The following is a 14222-nucleotide window of genomic DNA, read 5'->3' as shown; positions in this document are numbered from 1 at the left end:
GCTCCCGCCGGTATACGGGTATCGGGATCCGGGAGTGCCGGCATCGGGATCGGGCTCGGCCCGGACAGGATAAAGCTTGAGGGGCGCTGCTCGCAGTGCTGCGGTGCCCCACAGCCGATCGCTGCTCTCTTGACTTTAGATACTCTGCTCTAAGTAGAGCTAAGCTGCCGAGTTGGGTCTAGTGGACATCTGAACGCTGCAGTCACCACTTTAAAAAACCCCAACAAACAGAATTTAGGAATAAAAGTGTAGTATTTGCTCCAAGTTTCCAGGATTCAGTGTTACTTATGTAAGAAGTAATTTATGGTGAAACTTGAGGCTTCAATAGGCAAAAGAGAAATGCTGGAATCTGAAATGATCTTTCACAGAATGCTCACTATCCAACTTAACGAGCCATGCTGTGAGTTAGGCTAAAAATTAATTTGTATGCATCTGGTTTGAGCTCCTGGGGAAAGAATAGCCCAGATTGTGTCTGGAAGCCACTGTTAAAAAATAGTCAAGACCTGTACAATTAATTAACAGCAGCTGATTCTGCCACATCTTTCTATCATTTCTGAACTAGTGTGGCAACAGCTTCTGTAGTAGGAGACAAAAAGAACTTTGTATGTATCAAAATCACTGTAAAGTTCTGAGACCTTGCTCATGTCAGTGGGTAACCTAAGACTATCTAGTAGCATTGGGCTTCTTTTTTAATTGGGTAAAATTTAAAATGCATATACAGATATATTTGATACTGGCAAATCGATAAATGCAACCAGGTGACAGCACAGTTATAGACCCACAGTGACTGTAAAACTCTGTGAAGCCTTGAGGACTTGGTTAATCAGTTACCAAACAGCTCCAAAACTTGGTCTTCCTTATTGTGGTTTTAAGACGCAACTGGAACCTCTGTCATCCCGCTTGAGTTTATAAGAAAGCAAATAAGAATTATATCAGTGCACATACATTTCACCATACGGTGCTGATGATGGGTTACTGTGTAACTACTCAATGAAGAACCTTTAGACCCCGAGGAGCGATTGCAGGAGAGAGGGAGCAAAACCTGATTCCAGAGCCCTTATCGGCCGTGTGTTTGATCAAAGTCAGTTTATCAAAGTATTCCTCCCAATGGCGTTGACACATTGATCCGTGCATGATTGTCACAGTAAACTGTTCACTCGGTTGTCTGGCGGGCAGGATCAGCTCCAAGGTGATGTTTCCATCGCAGAGTTGTGTGGGAGGAGGAAGAGTTTGAACTCGGGTCAGTGCGGAGGCGACTCCGACCGGGCCCGGAGAAGGCTTTGGGAAGCGATACGCGTTATGGCAGCAGCCCCGCGTTCCCCGTGTGCGGGGCAGCGCCTGTCGCCAGGACGGGAGCCGTGGCCCCGGCAGGGCGGGAGGAGGGGAGGGAGCAGGAACGTGGGACGTGTCCCGGCACCGCGGGGCGGAGGAGCCGGCGGCCGCTGGGGGGCGGCACGTCCCCGCCGGCCGGCGGGCAGCGGGAGGGGCCGGCAGCGGGGCCAGGAGCCGGCCCGGCCGGGCCCAGCAGCGCTCGCCGAGCGGGGGACGGGCCCCAGGGGACTGCCGGGACGCGGGAGGGAGCGAGGTCTGGGCTTTCCGCCGCCCAGCTCCTCGTCTTTCCCGGGAGATTTCGATCCCGGTTTCCGGGCTCGGCCGGCCGTGGGTGACGGCTCCCGGGCGGTGCGGGGTCCCGCCGCAGCCTCCCTCCCGCAGCGGCGTGCGAGGTGCAGGACGAGGGGAGGAAGCAGAGGAACGCGTGAGCCGCTGGGCAGCGGGGGGCGAGTGCCAAACCCGTGGCGAGGGGCTCTGGTGACACCCCCGCCCCCAGCCCGAGGTTCCTTTCCTCTGCAAATGTGTTTGCACAGCGCCGCGCTCCTGCTGACGTGGTCGGGTTTGGTCCCTTGGAGCGCGCGGGACTGCCATCCCGGCTCGGAAGCTAAAGAGGATCAAACGCCTCTGCTGGCTTTAGCGGCCATAAAACTTTACACGTCCGTCCGTCCGTCCGCCTCTGTTCTCCTTCCCATTTGTCCCGGGGCCGAGCAAACGCGGGAGGGGACGGGGGTGCAGGGGAGCCGCCGCCGCCGTTCCCACGTCGTATTTGCGCGGCCTTATCGGCGCGGGGGGGGGCGGGGGTGTTTTGCACGGCGGCTCCCGGCCCGCCTTGGCCGGCGGCCGGCTCGGCCCCGGGAGGGCGCCTCGCCGCGGGCACCGGCGGGGGCGGGCACCTGGGGCGGCGGCCGCGGGACTCGGATGGGTCTCACAGGACCTTGGCGGGGATGAGGAAGGAAGGGGCCGAACGTGGAAGAGAGACGTGGGAGGGCTGCGGGGCGCGGGAAAGAGATGCAGACAGGGTTAGGTGGGGGTAGTTTATCAGGCCGCTGGGAGGATAATGCCACCTCGCCTCCGCGCCTGGCCGCCAACCTCTCCCAAACTTCTGAAAGAAAGTAAGCGCCAAACCCGAGGTCCCTGAAAAGAGGGAAGAAGCGGCGGGGAGCGCAACCTGCTCCCGGCCCCGTCCCGCCAGCTGCACCGGAGCAGCGCGGTCCCGACCTTTGTTTCAAGCAATTACGTGGCAAAAGTTTATTTTCGGCGGGGCGCGGGGAAGAAGTGTCCCGGCGCTGCCGCGCCTCTCCCGCGGCCCCGCGCGTCCTGCCCTCGGCGGAGCCGCCACCCCCACCGGGGACGCGGCCGCCGTGCGCAGGCAGCGGGGGCGTCGGGGAGAAGCGGGGAGCTCCGAAGGGCCGAGCCCGTAGGGCGCCGTGAGCGCTGCCTCGGCTGGTTCCCCGCTCCCCCCGCCTCGTCCCGCCCGCGCTGCGGGCGCACTGCAGCACAGGCGCTCCCCACGAACTTGCCCCGCCGCCGCTGCCAGCTCCCTCTGTGAGACTCGGGGCGGCCCGGCGGCGGGGTGGAGCGGGGCGGGCCCGGCGGGCTGGAGCGGGGCGGGCGGAGCGCGGCACCGCCCCCGCGACCATCGGCGGCCGCGTTTATATGGGAGCGGCGCGGGGAGCCGCTGAGTTCCCGCAGTTCGCCCGCTGCTGTGCAGCCGCCGTCGCCGCCTCGGCCCGGCACCCGCCGTCCCGCCGGGAAGGAGTCGGGACCGTTTCGGATCTCAAGCAGACGGCCCTCTCCTATTTAGTCGTGGCTTTTCCAAACCCTCCGAGGAGAGCGGGATCTTTCGGTCCTTCCTGTATATCCGACCATTACAGGATCTAGAAATGTCGACGACACTTTTATCTGCCTTCTACGACATTGACTTCTTGTGCAAGGTAGGGACGAGCGCGTTTGGCTGGGCGGGACGCGGTCTGCCGCTGCCGCCATGTGCAGAGCGGCGCTCCGGGCTACCGGGGCAGCGCGGCGGGGCGGGAGGCCCGTGCCGGGCCGGGCTCTGCGGGCGGGTCACGGTCTGACAGCCGGCCGGGGACAGCGGCTGACGCAAGGCTGCGAGCCCCGGGAATGCCGCCCCATGGCCTCCCGGCGGCCGCGTTCGGGGCGGGCTGCTCCTGCAGCCGCGGGGGAGCCGGGCCGCCCTGCAGCCCCTGCCCGCATGTTGCGCTGCTAGGAGAAACTTTTGGAAAAAGTTGCAAATGCAGCAGAGCTGGCGCGGGAGCTTCTCCCCGGCGCTGTGCTGTCCGCCGGCGCTACCGGCAGACCCGCTTTGCGGGGCGGCCGGGCGGCGTGACCCCCGCCTCGACTCCCGCGGCCGTGGGGAGCCGTGGCCGTGGGCAGGCGGTCACCCGCAACACCCTCTCTCTCTCCCGCTGTCTCCCCCACCCCCTCCCCTCTCCCCGCCCCGGCAGACGGAGAAGTCCCTGACCAACCTCAGCAGCATGCTGGACAAGAAAGCCGTGGGGACCCCGGTGACCCCTCCCAGCTCCAGCTTCGCGCCGGGCTTCCTGCGGCGGCACTCGACCAGCAACCTGACGGCCCTGGCCGGCGGCTCCAAGTTCCCCAGCCCTACCGGCTCCAGCTCTTCTTCCACATCCTCGTCTTCGTCGTCATCCTCCTCCTCGTTCGGCAATCTAAAGGAGACGGGCTCCGGCGGAGGCGGCGGCAGCAGCAGCCCCACGGCCCTGCTCAACAAGGAGAACAAGTTCCGGGACCGCTCCTTCAGCGAGAACGGCGAGCGCAGCCAGCACCTCATGCAGCAGCTTCAGCAGCAGCAGCAGGCGGCCGGCAAGGGGAGCGGCTCCGGCGGCGGCGGCGGGGCCCCCATCAACTCGACGCGCTACAAGACGGAGCTGTGCCGCCCCTTCGAGGAGAGCGGCGCCTGCAAGTACGGCGAGAAGTGCCAGTTCGCTCACGGCTTCCACGAGCTGCGCAGCCTCACCCGCCACCCCAAGTACAAGACCGAGCTCTGCCGCACCTTCCACACCATCGGCTTCTGCCCCTACGGCCCGCGCTGCCACTTCATCCACAACGCCGACGAGCGCCGCCCGGCGCCCGGCGGGGGCACGGCCGCCCCCCCGCCCGCCGCCGCGGCCGGGCCGCACCACCACCCGCACCACGCGGCCCCGCACCCCGCCGGCAGCACCGGCGACCTCCGCGCCTTCGCCCCCCGCGAGCACCCGCTGGGCGGCGGCGGCTTCGGGCACCCGCGCGGCGGCGAGCGGCCCAAGCTGCACCACAGCCTGAGCTTCTCCGGCTTCTCCGCCCACCACCACCACCATCACCCCCCGCACCCCCACGGCACCGCCCCGCCGCCGCCGCCGCCCGGGGGCCGCCTGGACGCCGCCCTGCTGGAGAGCCCCGGCGGTTCGCGCACGCCGCCGCCGCCCGCCTCCGCCTCCTACTGCGAGGAGCTGCTCTCGCCGCCCTGCGCCAACAACGCTTTCGCCTTCTCGGGGCAGGAGCTGGGCAGCCTCATCGCCCCCCTCGCCCTGCACACCCAGAACTTCGCCGCTGCCGCCGCCGCGGCCGCGGCCGCCGCCGCCTATTACCGCTGCCAGCAGCAGCCGCCGCCGCCCGGCGGGGCTTGCCCGCCGCCCCCCGCCTCGCCGCCCTTCAGCTTCCAGCCCCTCCGCCGCCTCTCCGAGTCGCCCGTCTTCGACGCGCCGCCCAGCCCGCCGGACTCGCTCTCCGACCGGGAGAGTTACCTGAGCGGCTCGCTCAGCTCCGGCTCCCTCAGCGGCTCCGAGTCGCCCAGCCTGGACTCGGGCCGCCGCCTGCCCATCTTCAGCCGCCTCTCCATCTCCGACGACTGAGGGAGCGCGGGGCGGCGGCCGGGGGGCCCCGCGGCGGCCCTACAAGTAAGTTACCGAACGAAGAAAGCGAAACCTCTCCTTCCTCTCTATTTTTGGTTGGTTTTATTTTATATATCTATCTATCTATACACCGAGAGCTGAACAAAACGAGAAACAAAGCATTTTGCAAAAGGGCAAATGACACGAACTGAACAAACCTATTTTTATAGAGAGACCTTGGAAGAAGGGGATTTTTGTTTCGGGGTTTTTTTGTTGTTGTTCTTTGGAGACAAGTTATGATACGCACCAGCAGCAGCCATTCCATCTGTGTTCGAAAAAAAAAAAAAGAAACAAAACAGCATTAGAAAAGACAGCACCAGAAAGCAACAAACAATCCGGGGAGCGCCGGTTCACCAGCCCAGCTCCTCCAATCCTGCAGACACACAGAAAAAAAGTTACAAACTAGTTTGTCTTTCAATCCAGTTCAAATAAAAACACAGAACATACTAAATCTATAAGCTTTTTTTTTAGGAAAAAAAAAAAAAAGAAAAATCCAACATCCTGCCAAGAATATGCCTTGATAACAACCTTCTTTTTTATATATATCTATATATTATTATTATAACAAATGCTAAAACCTTCATTCCAAAGTTTAATATTGGTTCCATTGCCACCACTTAGTGGATGTTTGGCTTTTAGAACAATTTTTTGTTGTTGCTTTATTTGGAAGCACTCAACTGAGTTTAGTTTGTAATTGTTGGAGAATAACTGCTGATTTTTTAAAATTTTTTTTAGCTGTTTGAGTTGATTGCATGTATGAGTCACTGCACACAACTCAATATGAAACTATTTAACTTATTTATTATCTTGTGAAAAGTATACATTGGTAATTTGTTCATACTGTATTTATCGGGTATGATGAAAAGCAATAGATATATATTCTTTTATTATGTTAAATTATGATTTTCATTATTAATCGGCAAAATGTGGAGTGTGTTCTTTTCACAGTAATATATGCCTTTTTGTAACTTTCACTTGGTTATTTTATTGTAAATGAGTAAAATTCTTAATTTAAGAGATGGTATGTAATATTTATTTCATTAATTTCTTTCTTTGTTTACGTAAATCTGAAAGATTGCATGGTTTCTTTATAGAAATCGGTCTCGATGCTGTGGAAGTAGTTTGCGGAATTTCTATGGGTTTTTTTTAGAATGTAAATGGTTGTAGCCCGTCCGAGTCGAAAAACGAGAGAAAAGAAAAAAAAAAAAAACAAAGACTGACTTAGCAATCAGACTTCAAAGTGGCAAATCTAATTCAGACTTGTTAAAAATAACCAAAAAGTATTTTTGTTGCCTAACTCCACGAATCACACTGTGATATAGTCTCAAAGTATGTAGCAATAATTGGGGGTCCCAGTATTATGTCTCACAGTGCCTTCTTGAGGGTCCACGCTTGCCTTAAATATCTCTCAACCAAATAAGTATTTTTCCTAATGCTTGAGATAATTTGAATGTAGAGATGGGTTTTAAGTACAGCAAAATTTCGCCACTCTATTTTATAAGAACAGAGGCCATCTTTGGATCTGAAACTTTCTATAATACAGGAACATATCTTGTTTATTCAATTCCAAAACCTGTAATTTTTTTTTTCCTTATGTAGAAAGTTGGGAGTTTTCCAAAAGTTTCCTGGACGGTGGATGAATGAGCAGTAGCTTAGTTTTGTTTGTACATAGGTACAGATTGAGCACTATGTACTCTTTTGGACTACTTTAACAGAAGTATGTTTTGAATGTAACTAAAGGATAAGTCAACTTGAGTTGTAATATATTTTTCGGGAGTCAGTTCACTACAGATTATGTGAGACTGTAAACTTTGTACTGTAAATGTTTTGTAGTTCTCCCAATAAAATTTTTTGGAAAAAAAAAAAAATCAACAACCCCGGTAACCCTTCAAAGTGCCCTGGCTGCCAAGCAGGAGTGTTTCTTGCTGAACACCACCGCCCCCAATCACAGATATGTCTAGCTACAGATTAACCAGTTTGCACTGCCGCTCCTGCAGCCCTCGCTGGTCCCTGGCCAAAGTTAATAAACGCTTCCAGAAGGTTCGGGAATGTCAGCGCTGTACTGTATCCTGCTTTGCTTTCCTTTTTTCTTTTTTTTTTCCCTCAATTTTTTTTTATTATTATTTTTAAGAGGATGGAGAATCAAACCTCTGCTGCTTCTAGTGTAACAGCTGGAGTGGAAAAATCTAGCAGTGGCATTTATCAATCAGATCGGTTATGGGGCTATGTGAATGTGCCATTAGCCTTCTTGCCTTGTTTGGGCTATGGAGGAAATGGCAGTTTGGGTAATAAAAAGCCATAATTAAGGTTTACCCTTTGTCCCAAAAGCTTTGTTCCTCTTCACTCACAGGAATGCGGACTTCTGCCTCAATGCTCCCATCACCCAGCTGAGGGCATATCTGTGTTAATCGGGCTAGCATTAAATGTGCTAATCAGTTTTCAGGGCCTGGGTTTTAAACAAATTACCTTTTCGAGGCTGTATTTATATAACTAAATACTTGGCAGCCTGGGGCCTGTGTGAGTATTAATACTGGAAGAATTTTAGCTAATATCTCCACAGTTTGGCACCCTATTCCAATCAGTCCCTTAAACTTTTAAGTCACGATTTCTACCAGCTTATTTTTGTTCTTTTGTCATACTAATAATAAATGTTGTTAACATTATGGCATTTCTGCGCTGCCTGGGCCGCCACAGCACTTTCTATAAATACAAGATAGAATGTAATACCAGTGCCATATGTTTGTGTAACAAACCTTGGACTGACACTTAGTTTAAAATTAAAACAAACGTAAGCAATGTATGACAACAGCCCAGCTACAGCAATCACCTTTTTTTTAATGGATCCAGTCTGACATTTTGGCTCAGAATTGCTCCCTTTGATTTCCAGACTGACTTCTGATGAAACTTCTTTTTGTTGCTGTCTGCACAGTGGCACTGAGCTCTGATGGGTCCTTCCCCAGGCATCCCTGGTACAGATGCTTTGGCTACAAGGAGCAGGCCCATGCCAGTGTTTTGAGGGAACAGAGAGTGGCTGTTGGTTTGACCGGTGTCTAAGCTGATGTCTTAACTCACTTTTGGGATTTTGAGATTAAATTTCACACTAAAACTGCATATATAAGGAGTGCATGCCTCATTTAATGTCAGATTTTCTTTCTTCTCTAGGTACAGTTTTTGCTTCTCTCGCTCACCCACCCATTTCCCTGAACCTGCCTTTTCCTTGCCACGGTAGATAAGGACCTTATTTATTTTCTGTATTTCCCTTATCTGGGACAGATGTACTCGCAACAGTGCAGTACTTCCATCTTCCCTGTGGTGTTCTGTTGGTTGAACGGGACCTTGGTGAGGGTGCTGGGCTTGGCTTTGGTGTCTCCTGGCTGGAAGAGGAGCTCTGGAAGCTTTAGAGCAGCTGCCCCGCGTGAATCACAGCCGTGCTGGTGTCAGTGCCAGTGCTGTGTGTGCTAGGGAGCTGCTGCCAGGACAGGAGGGGTGATGGCCCAGCGGTGTCTCCCAGCTGGCTGCTGGCATGCCAGCGTGTGGGGACAGCTGCTGCTCCGTGCCCCAGTGACACTGTGTGCTGCACCCTGCTCTGTGTGTGTCCCACAGGGTGCTGCAGCCTGGCCCTCGCACTTCCCCTGCTCAGAAACCCGCGAGTCCTTGAACTGGGAAGATAAAGCGTCTGTTTCTTGTGCTGCACAATCAAGTGTTAACCTTTAAACTGGTGACTTATGTTGTTGACTTAAGCAAATGTTCTCTTGCTTTCATTTCAAAATTCAGCAAAGCGTGTAAACCTGGTCAGGCCATTCAGAACTTTCTGATACATTGCAATAAATCGATAAATACTGTGTAAAAAATTAACTGGTTTTTCTTTTCAAGAGCTTTGTGTTAAGAAGAAACTCTGAGATTTCTGCTATTGCTCATCAGAGTTGTGATATATCTCTTAATCACTGGAGCACTTAAAATTACTTTAAAAATCTGGAAAATGGGGCCTTTACTAATCATTGGTTAGGACTGAGGCTTGCATGCTTGTTTTATTTTATAATCTGAAAGAAATTGTGTCAGTCTTAAACTGGTAGAAATGGATGTAATGGTATAGGTCTCAAAATAGGGTTTGATTTTAAATGGTTTGCTATGATCATTAGGAGATTTTCAAATTTATTGAATTAGTACTTTTAATTTTTATTCCCTAATCTTGTAAGGTTTTGGGGGCCTTTTTATTTGTTTGGCTTTTCTCAGGTCACCTGTGTCAGGTGTGCTGTGACTCCTGTTGAGTGGAGGGATTGCCCGTCACCAGACACACACACTCCCAGCAGAGTGCAATGGAGCAGGGGGATGCTGCTCCTCACCAGCTGCATCCTGGCTGAAGCACGAGCTGATTCCACTGTAATCCAGGGTTCCCTTCATTTCAGCTGTAGAGCCTGGGGTGCAGAACGGGCTGTGTCAGTCACTGTGTCACTGTCCACAAGGGCAGTGGCCACAGGAGGAGCTGGTGGCCACAGGAGGAGCTGATGGGCTGCTGGCTCCTCTCTGCTGTGCTGCTGGATGCAGAAGGCAGCAAACCAAGGGTTAAATACACAGGTGGGAGGGGAGCCCTTTTCCGGAGCATCATTTAAATGTCCAGTGCAACTCCACATTACCTTGAAAAAGAAGCTGCTGCCCTCCTTCCATTTACTGCCCCCACCCCATCTCATCATTAGGTGTGCAGTTTTGATTTTTTCAAAGAAAGGGTGCATTTGACAACCTTGTTTTCAAAGAAGGCCCAAGATTTTAGTTATGTTTATGACCAAAATGTGCTTTTATCTTTTTCCTTTTGCTACTATAGCATTAAAGCTAAAGGACTTCCACTATATATTTTTAACAGTGTTGTCCATCTCTTCTTGCTCACCTTGAGTGTGAATATTTGAAGGAGCTTCAGGCAGTGGTGCTGTGTCATTAATAAGACAGGACATTTCAGGTTTTGCCTGCTGAGCCTACAGACCTCGGCAGCATATTAACTCTGGAAACTGAAACTTAATTTTCTGACCCTTCAGCTTAAGCTCAGATCCTCAGAGTTTTAAGGTGAAGATACTGGGCCTCTTGCTTTATTGCATCTGAAATACAGTTACCTCTTCCCTTTTCCACGTGTGCAGCAGGTTGGTACCAGTGCAGGGAGGGGCAGGAATATCCAGAATGACCACAGCCAGGGACCTGAGTGCTCATCTGCTGAAGAAGCGAAGGACTGGGATGAAAGCTGCTTACTCAAGGTGATGTAGCAGTTTCTCCACTCTGCTCCTCCCTGGCCCTTTCTGACCCTGCTCTGGGAGAGCATCCTGGCACCCTGCTCACACCACATGGCCCAGGGGGTGGGTGCTCTGTCCACGGCCACCACAAGGTCCCCTCGCCCCCAGCCAGCTCTGCTGCTTGCCACGTTTGCCTGGGTGTTGATGCATTTTATTAACCAGGCAGAAAAAAATCTGATGTTTTCTCCTGGAGTGGAGTTGAAGTGGGTCAGTCAGGAGTCTGATTTTCAGAGCTGGTGCAAGGGAAAAGGAGGAGGAGGAGGAGGAGGAGGAGAAGGAGGAGGAGGAAGAGCCCCACATCCTGGACAGAGGCAGGAGTGATGGCATAGAGGACAAGGTCTCCCCACCAAGCTGCTGGATTGGTTTATCCCTCCTCCTGTGTAGATTTGTTTTGTTTGAAGAAACATTGTTTCCTCACAGCTCTTTGGGAAATCCTCAGTGTGCCCATGTTAGAACTGCTTTTTTATATTGGTGATTATAAATCACTCACAGGAACCTTGAGTACTTCTTGTGCCATTTGAACACACACCAGCATTTAAGGGAAGGCTCATTTCAGCACAGAGTTTAATTAATGATTAATGTGACTGTATCCCTGAATAGTTTGGTTTACTGGAAATCAAGCAATGGTTATATGGCAATACACAGCACCTTCTGAGAAGTTCTCAGTGTTAAAGGAAACACTTGTTATCAGCTGACATGGATTTAGCAGGTTGTGTGAATTTTGTACTAAAGAGCATTGGTTTATAGGTCTAATTCATTTACTAAAATTAATTTAATATTGAAGAGAAGAGTGGAGGAATGAGATTCCTCCCTTAAGGTCTAGAGGGCCTTGTCTCTAAAAAGAATTTTTTTGTTTCAAAGCTTAGTCAAACTTATATGAGTCATTTCATCTCTCTTTTCAAAGGGCTATAATGGATGTGTTAATGGAGGCATTTTGGGGTGAACCCTGCAAAATTTGCATTCCTCAGGAAACCAGGGAAAATTACCCTGACAAATCTCCTCTCTGTTGCTGAAGAGGGATAGATGACATCTGCTGAGTAATTTCCATTCTGTACACCATCTGAGAAGGAAATACAGGGTAATTCAAACCCCCTTTTTTCTGCCATGGTTAATAACATAAACAGGGAGCTGGGTATGCTGAAATCTAAATACGAGGGTCCTGTATCAATGGATTATTACTTTATCTTTTCTGAATGACGTCCACTTGAATACCTGGAATCGTAATAGCTACTCAAGATAAGAAATGGAAGGAAATTCAATAACAGTAAGAGGCCTGGTGACCTATGAGATCTTGATTAGCCTTCAACTGCACCTAAATGTTGGGAAAGGTTTCCCTGTACTGTATGCAGAGGGAGCTGAATAGCATTGTGAAAACCATTGCCTCATTGTAGAGGAGCACAAACAACTGGCTTTTGTAATTATTTAGGCTTTCTTGTGTTCATTTATATATGTGAACCTTCTGGGTCTTCTGTGGATGAACATTTTTCACCTTAGTTTTTCATTGCTTTAAAATGGTGGCTTTGCTGGTGGAGGTGGCAGGTGGCTCTGGCCCTGCAGTGATCTCAGAGCTCTGGCTGGCTGGGGCATACAGGTACAGTGCTGAACCTCCTAAATACTACCAAATCTGAAATTAGGCTTCCTCTTCTTGGTAGGGTCTGTACTCCTGCTCATGCCCTTGGGCAGTGGTTTACTCTTCCCATGGCTGAGGCAGCATGGGGAAGGAAGAGGAGGACTCTTGCCCTTCCAGCTGCCTGCCCTGGGAGTGTCCATGAGCTGGGCTGATGCCTTGCTGCTGCCCTGCAGTGTGGCCAAAGGGAATGCCCAGATATCTCCTCCTTGGGCAGCAGAGCCCTGGGTCAGTTTGTGCCTGTCCTGTGCCATCCTGCACCTGGATGAGGGCCAATTGTTCCTTGTGCTGGGCGCCCCTTGGCTCTGCTGCAGAAGTGGCACAGCAGCACGGACAGGGAGGGCTCCAGCCACAGTGCTGGCTCTGCTGCTGTGCTAAGAGTGCTAACAGCACAGTGTAAATCTCAGGAGATGAATTCAGAGTTAACAAATACTTCTTCCAAAGGTCAGATTAGATGAGGAATGCAGTGATTTGCCAATCCAAATGAGCACTAACTCAAAAAAGACAGGAATTTGTTTTCTGCTAGATTAGTGCTCTGATCTGGACTCATCCCATCGCCTTATGGCTGTGCAAAAAAAGCAGGATGGAGGGCAGGAGTGTGTGAGTTACATGAGGCTCAGAGCTCTGCTTTCACCATCAGGGCAACTTTATATTGGCTTGAGATGCCCGTGAAACCACAGCCTAAGCTGTGTTCTGTTTTCTTCACATGCACTTGAAATCCCAAGATTTATCAAATGACATCCACAGAACAGGGGGAGGCAGAGCCTCGTGCAGTGAGCTGTGTTGAGCTTTCTAGAGCTGAACCTCAATATTTTACTTCAGTGTTGCTGTTCAGCATTTGGGCATGTGTGAATAGGGAGACTGGGGAGATGATGTCGAAGAAGGAGAAGCCCAGAAACTTGGAAAGGCTGACTCCTTGGGAAATGGTGCACAGCTTTGGTCAATGTGAACACCAAGTCATGACCTCTCCTGTTCACTCCAAATATTTCTTACAGTAACCTGCGTCTTAAAATAAAATTCAAGATGGAATTTAGATTTCATAGCACAAAAGTTGTGAGAAAACTGTTCACTACAAGGGTGTTGCAAAGCAAGTAATAAATGTCTCTTTTTAGGGGGTCTGTCTCCATCTGCAAATATGAGGCAAGCCGAAATGTAAGGTTATCATTTAAGGGTTGTTTCATTTGCAGGAAATGTTTAATGATGACTGTGAACAAAGCACAGTGAATATCTGCAATAATGCAACTCTTTGACTTTCACAAATGAATAATCACAGAAAGTGAAAGGGACGATTCACCTGAAATCTCCAGCTCTACAGAAGAAGGTAACAGCAGCTGATTAAAAAGTTTCTCTCTGATTTCCCATCCTACAGTAGATATGAGCACACAGTGAGGGACAAGTGTGAATTGGGTTCTTATGACTAAAACAAATATGTCCCAAAAGTTCAGCACCTGGGGAGTTAGGAGGACTTGTGGAAGAAATCCTTATTCTTAAAGCAATTACAGAAATGCAGCCTGACTGGTGAGTATAACCTATAGTTGCAAGAATTATGGTGAGAGTTTGGAAAGGGGTGCTTTCAAACTGCTGGTAAATACCAGTTCTCAAAGAGGCAGCTGGAGTACCATGGTATATAAAATGAATGTACAGTGGTACATAGGTGTGTTAGTGGGTACTAAAATTCTGATCTGGGGAGCAGTTCCTTCTAGTTTAATAAAGAATAGATGCTGTTATCTTGGTAGGAACAAATAAAATGTGATAATTAAGAAATGGTTTCACTGCTAATAGCTGTAGAGATGGGCAGTTCAGATGAGATTTACAGATTTACTTCTTAAAATGCATGTTACCAAAGCTTTTCAGAATTTTCACAGAAATTTATAGAATCACAGAATAGTTTGGATTGAAAGGGTCCTTAAAGATCATGTAGTTCTGCCTCCCTGCCAGGGGCGGGGACACCTTCCATTAGACTAGGTTGCTCAGAGCCCCATCCAGCCTGGCCTTGAGCACTTCCAAAAGCACTTTGTAACATGGAATATTGTCACCTTTCAGCTCTGAAAGCTCCCTTGAAAGAGCAATTGTTAAAGC

General features: G+C 50.9%; 1 protein-coding gene across 1 annotated transcript; it reads left to right on the top strand.

Moving 5' to 3' along the window:
* The first annotated feature begins 3003 nt into the window (after nucleotides 1-3003).
* On the top strand, nucleotides 3004-5379 carry ZFP36L2 (ZFP36 ring finger protein like 2). Its single transcript, XM_074537170.1, has 2 exons — nucleotides 3004-3266; nucleotides 3798-5379. The coding sequence occupies exons 1-2, from the start codon at nucleotides 3216-3218 to the stop codon at nucleotides 5199-5201; spliced, it is 1455 nt and encodes a 484-aa protein (XP_074393271.1). The 5' UTR covers nucleotides 3004-3215; the 3' UTR covers nucleotides 5202-5379.
* Nucleotides 5380-14222: the final 8843 nt, after the last annotated feature.

Source organism: Zonotrichia albicollis, chromosome 3 (assembly GCF_047830755.1).
Source record: "Zonotrichia albicollis isolate bZonAlb1 chromosome 3, bZonAlb1.hap1, whole genome shotgun sequence".
Lineage (NCBI taxonomy): Eukaryota > Metazoa > Chordata > Aves > Passeriformes > Passerellidae > Zonotrichia > Zonotrichia albicollis.
The sequence above is the reverse complement of the archived record's forward strand: the minus strand, read 5'-3'. Positions and strand labels throughout refer to the sequence as shown.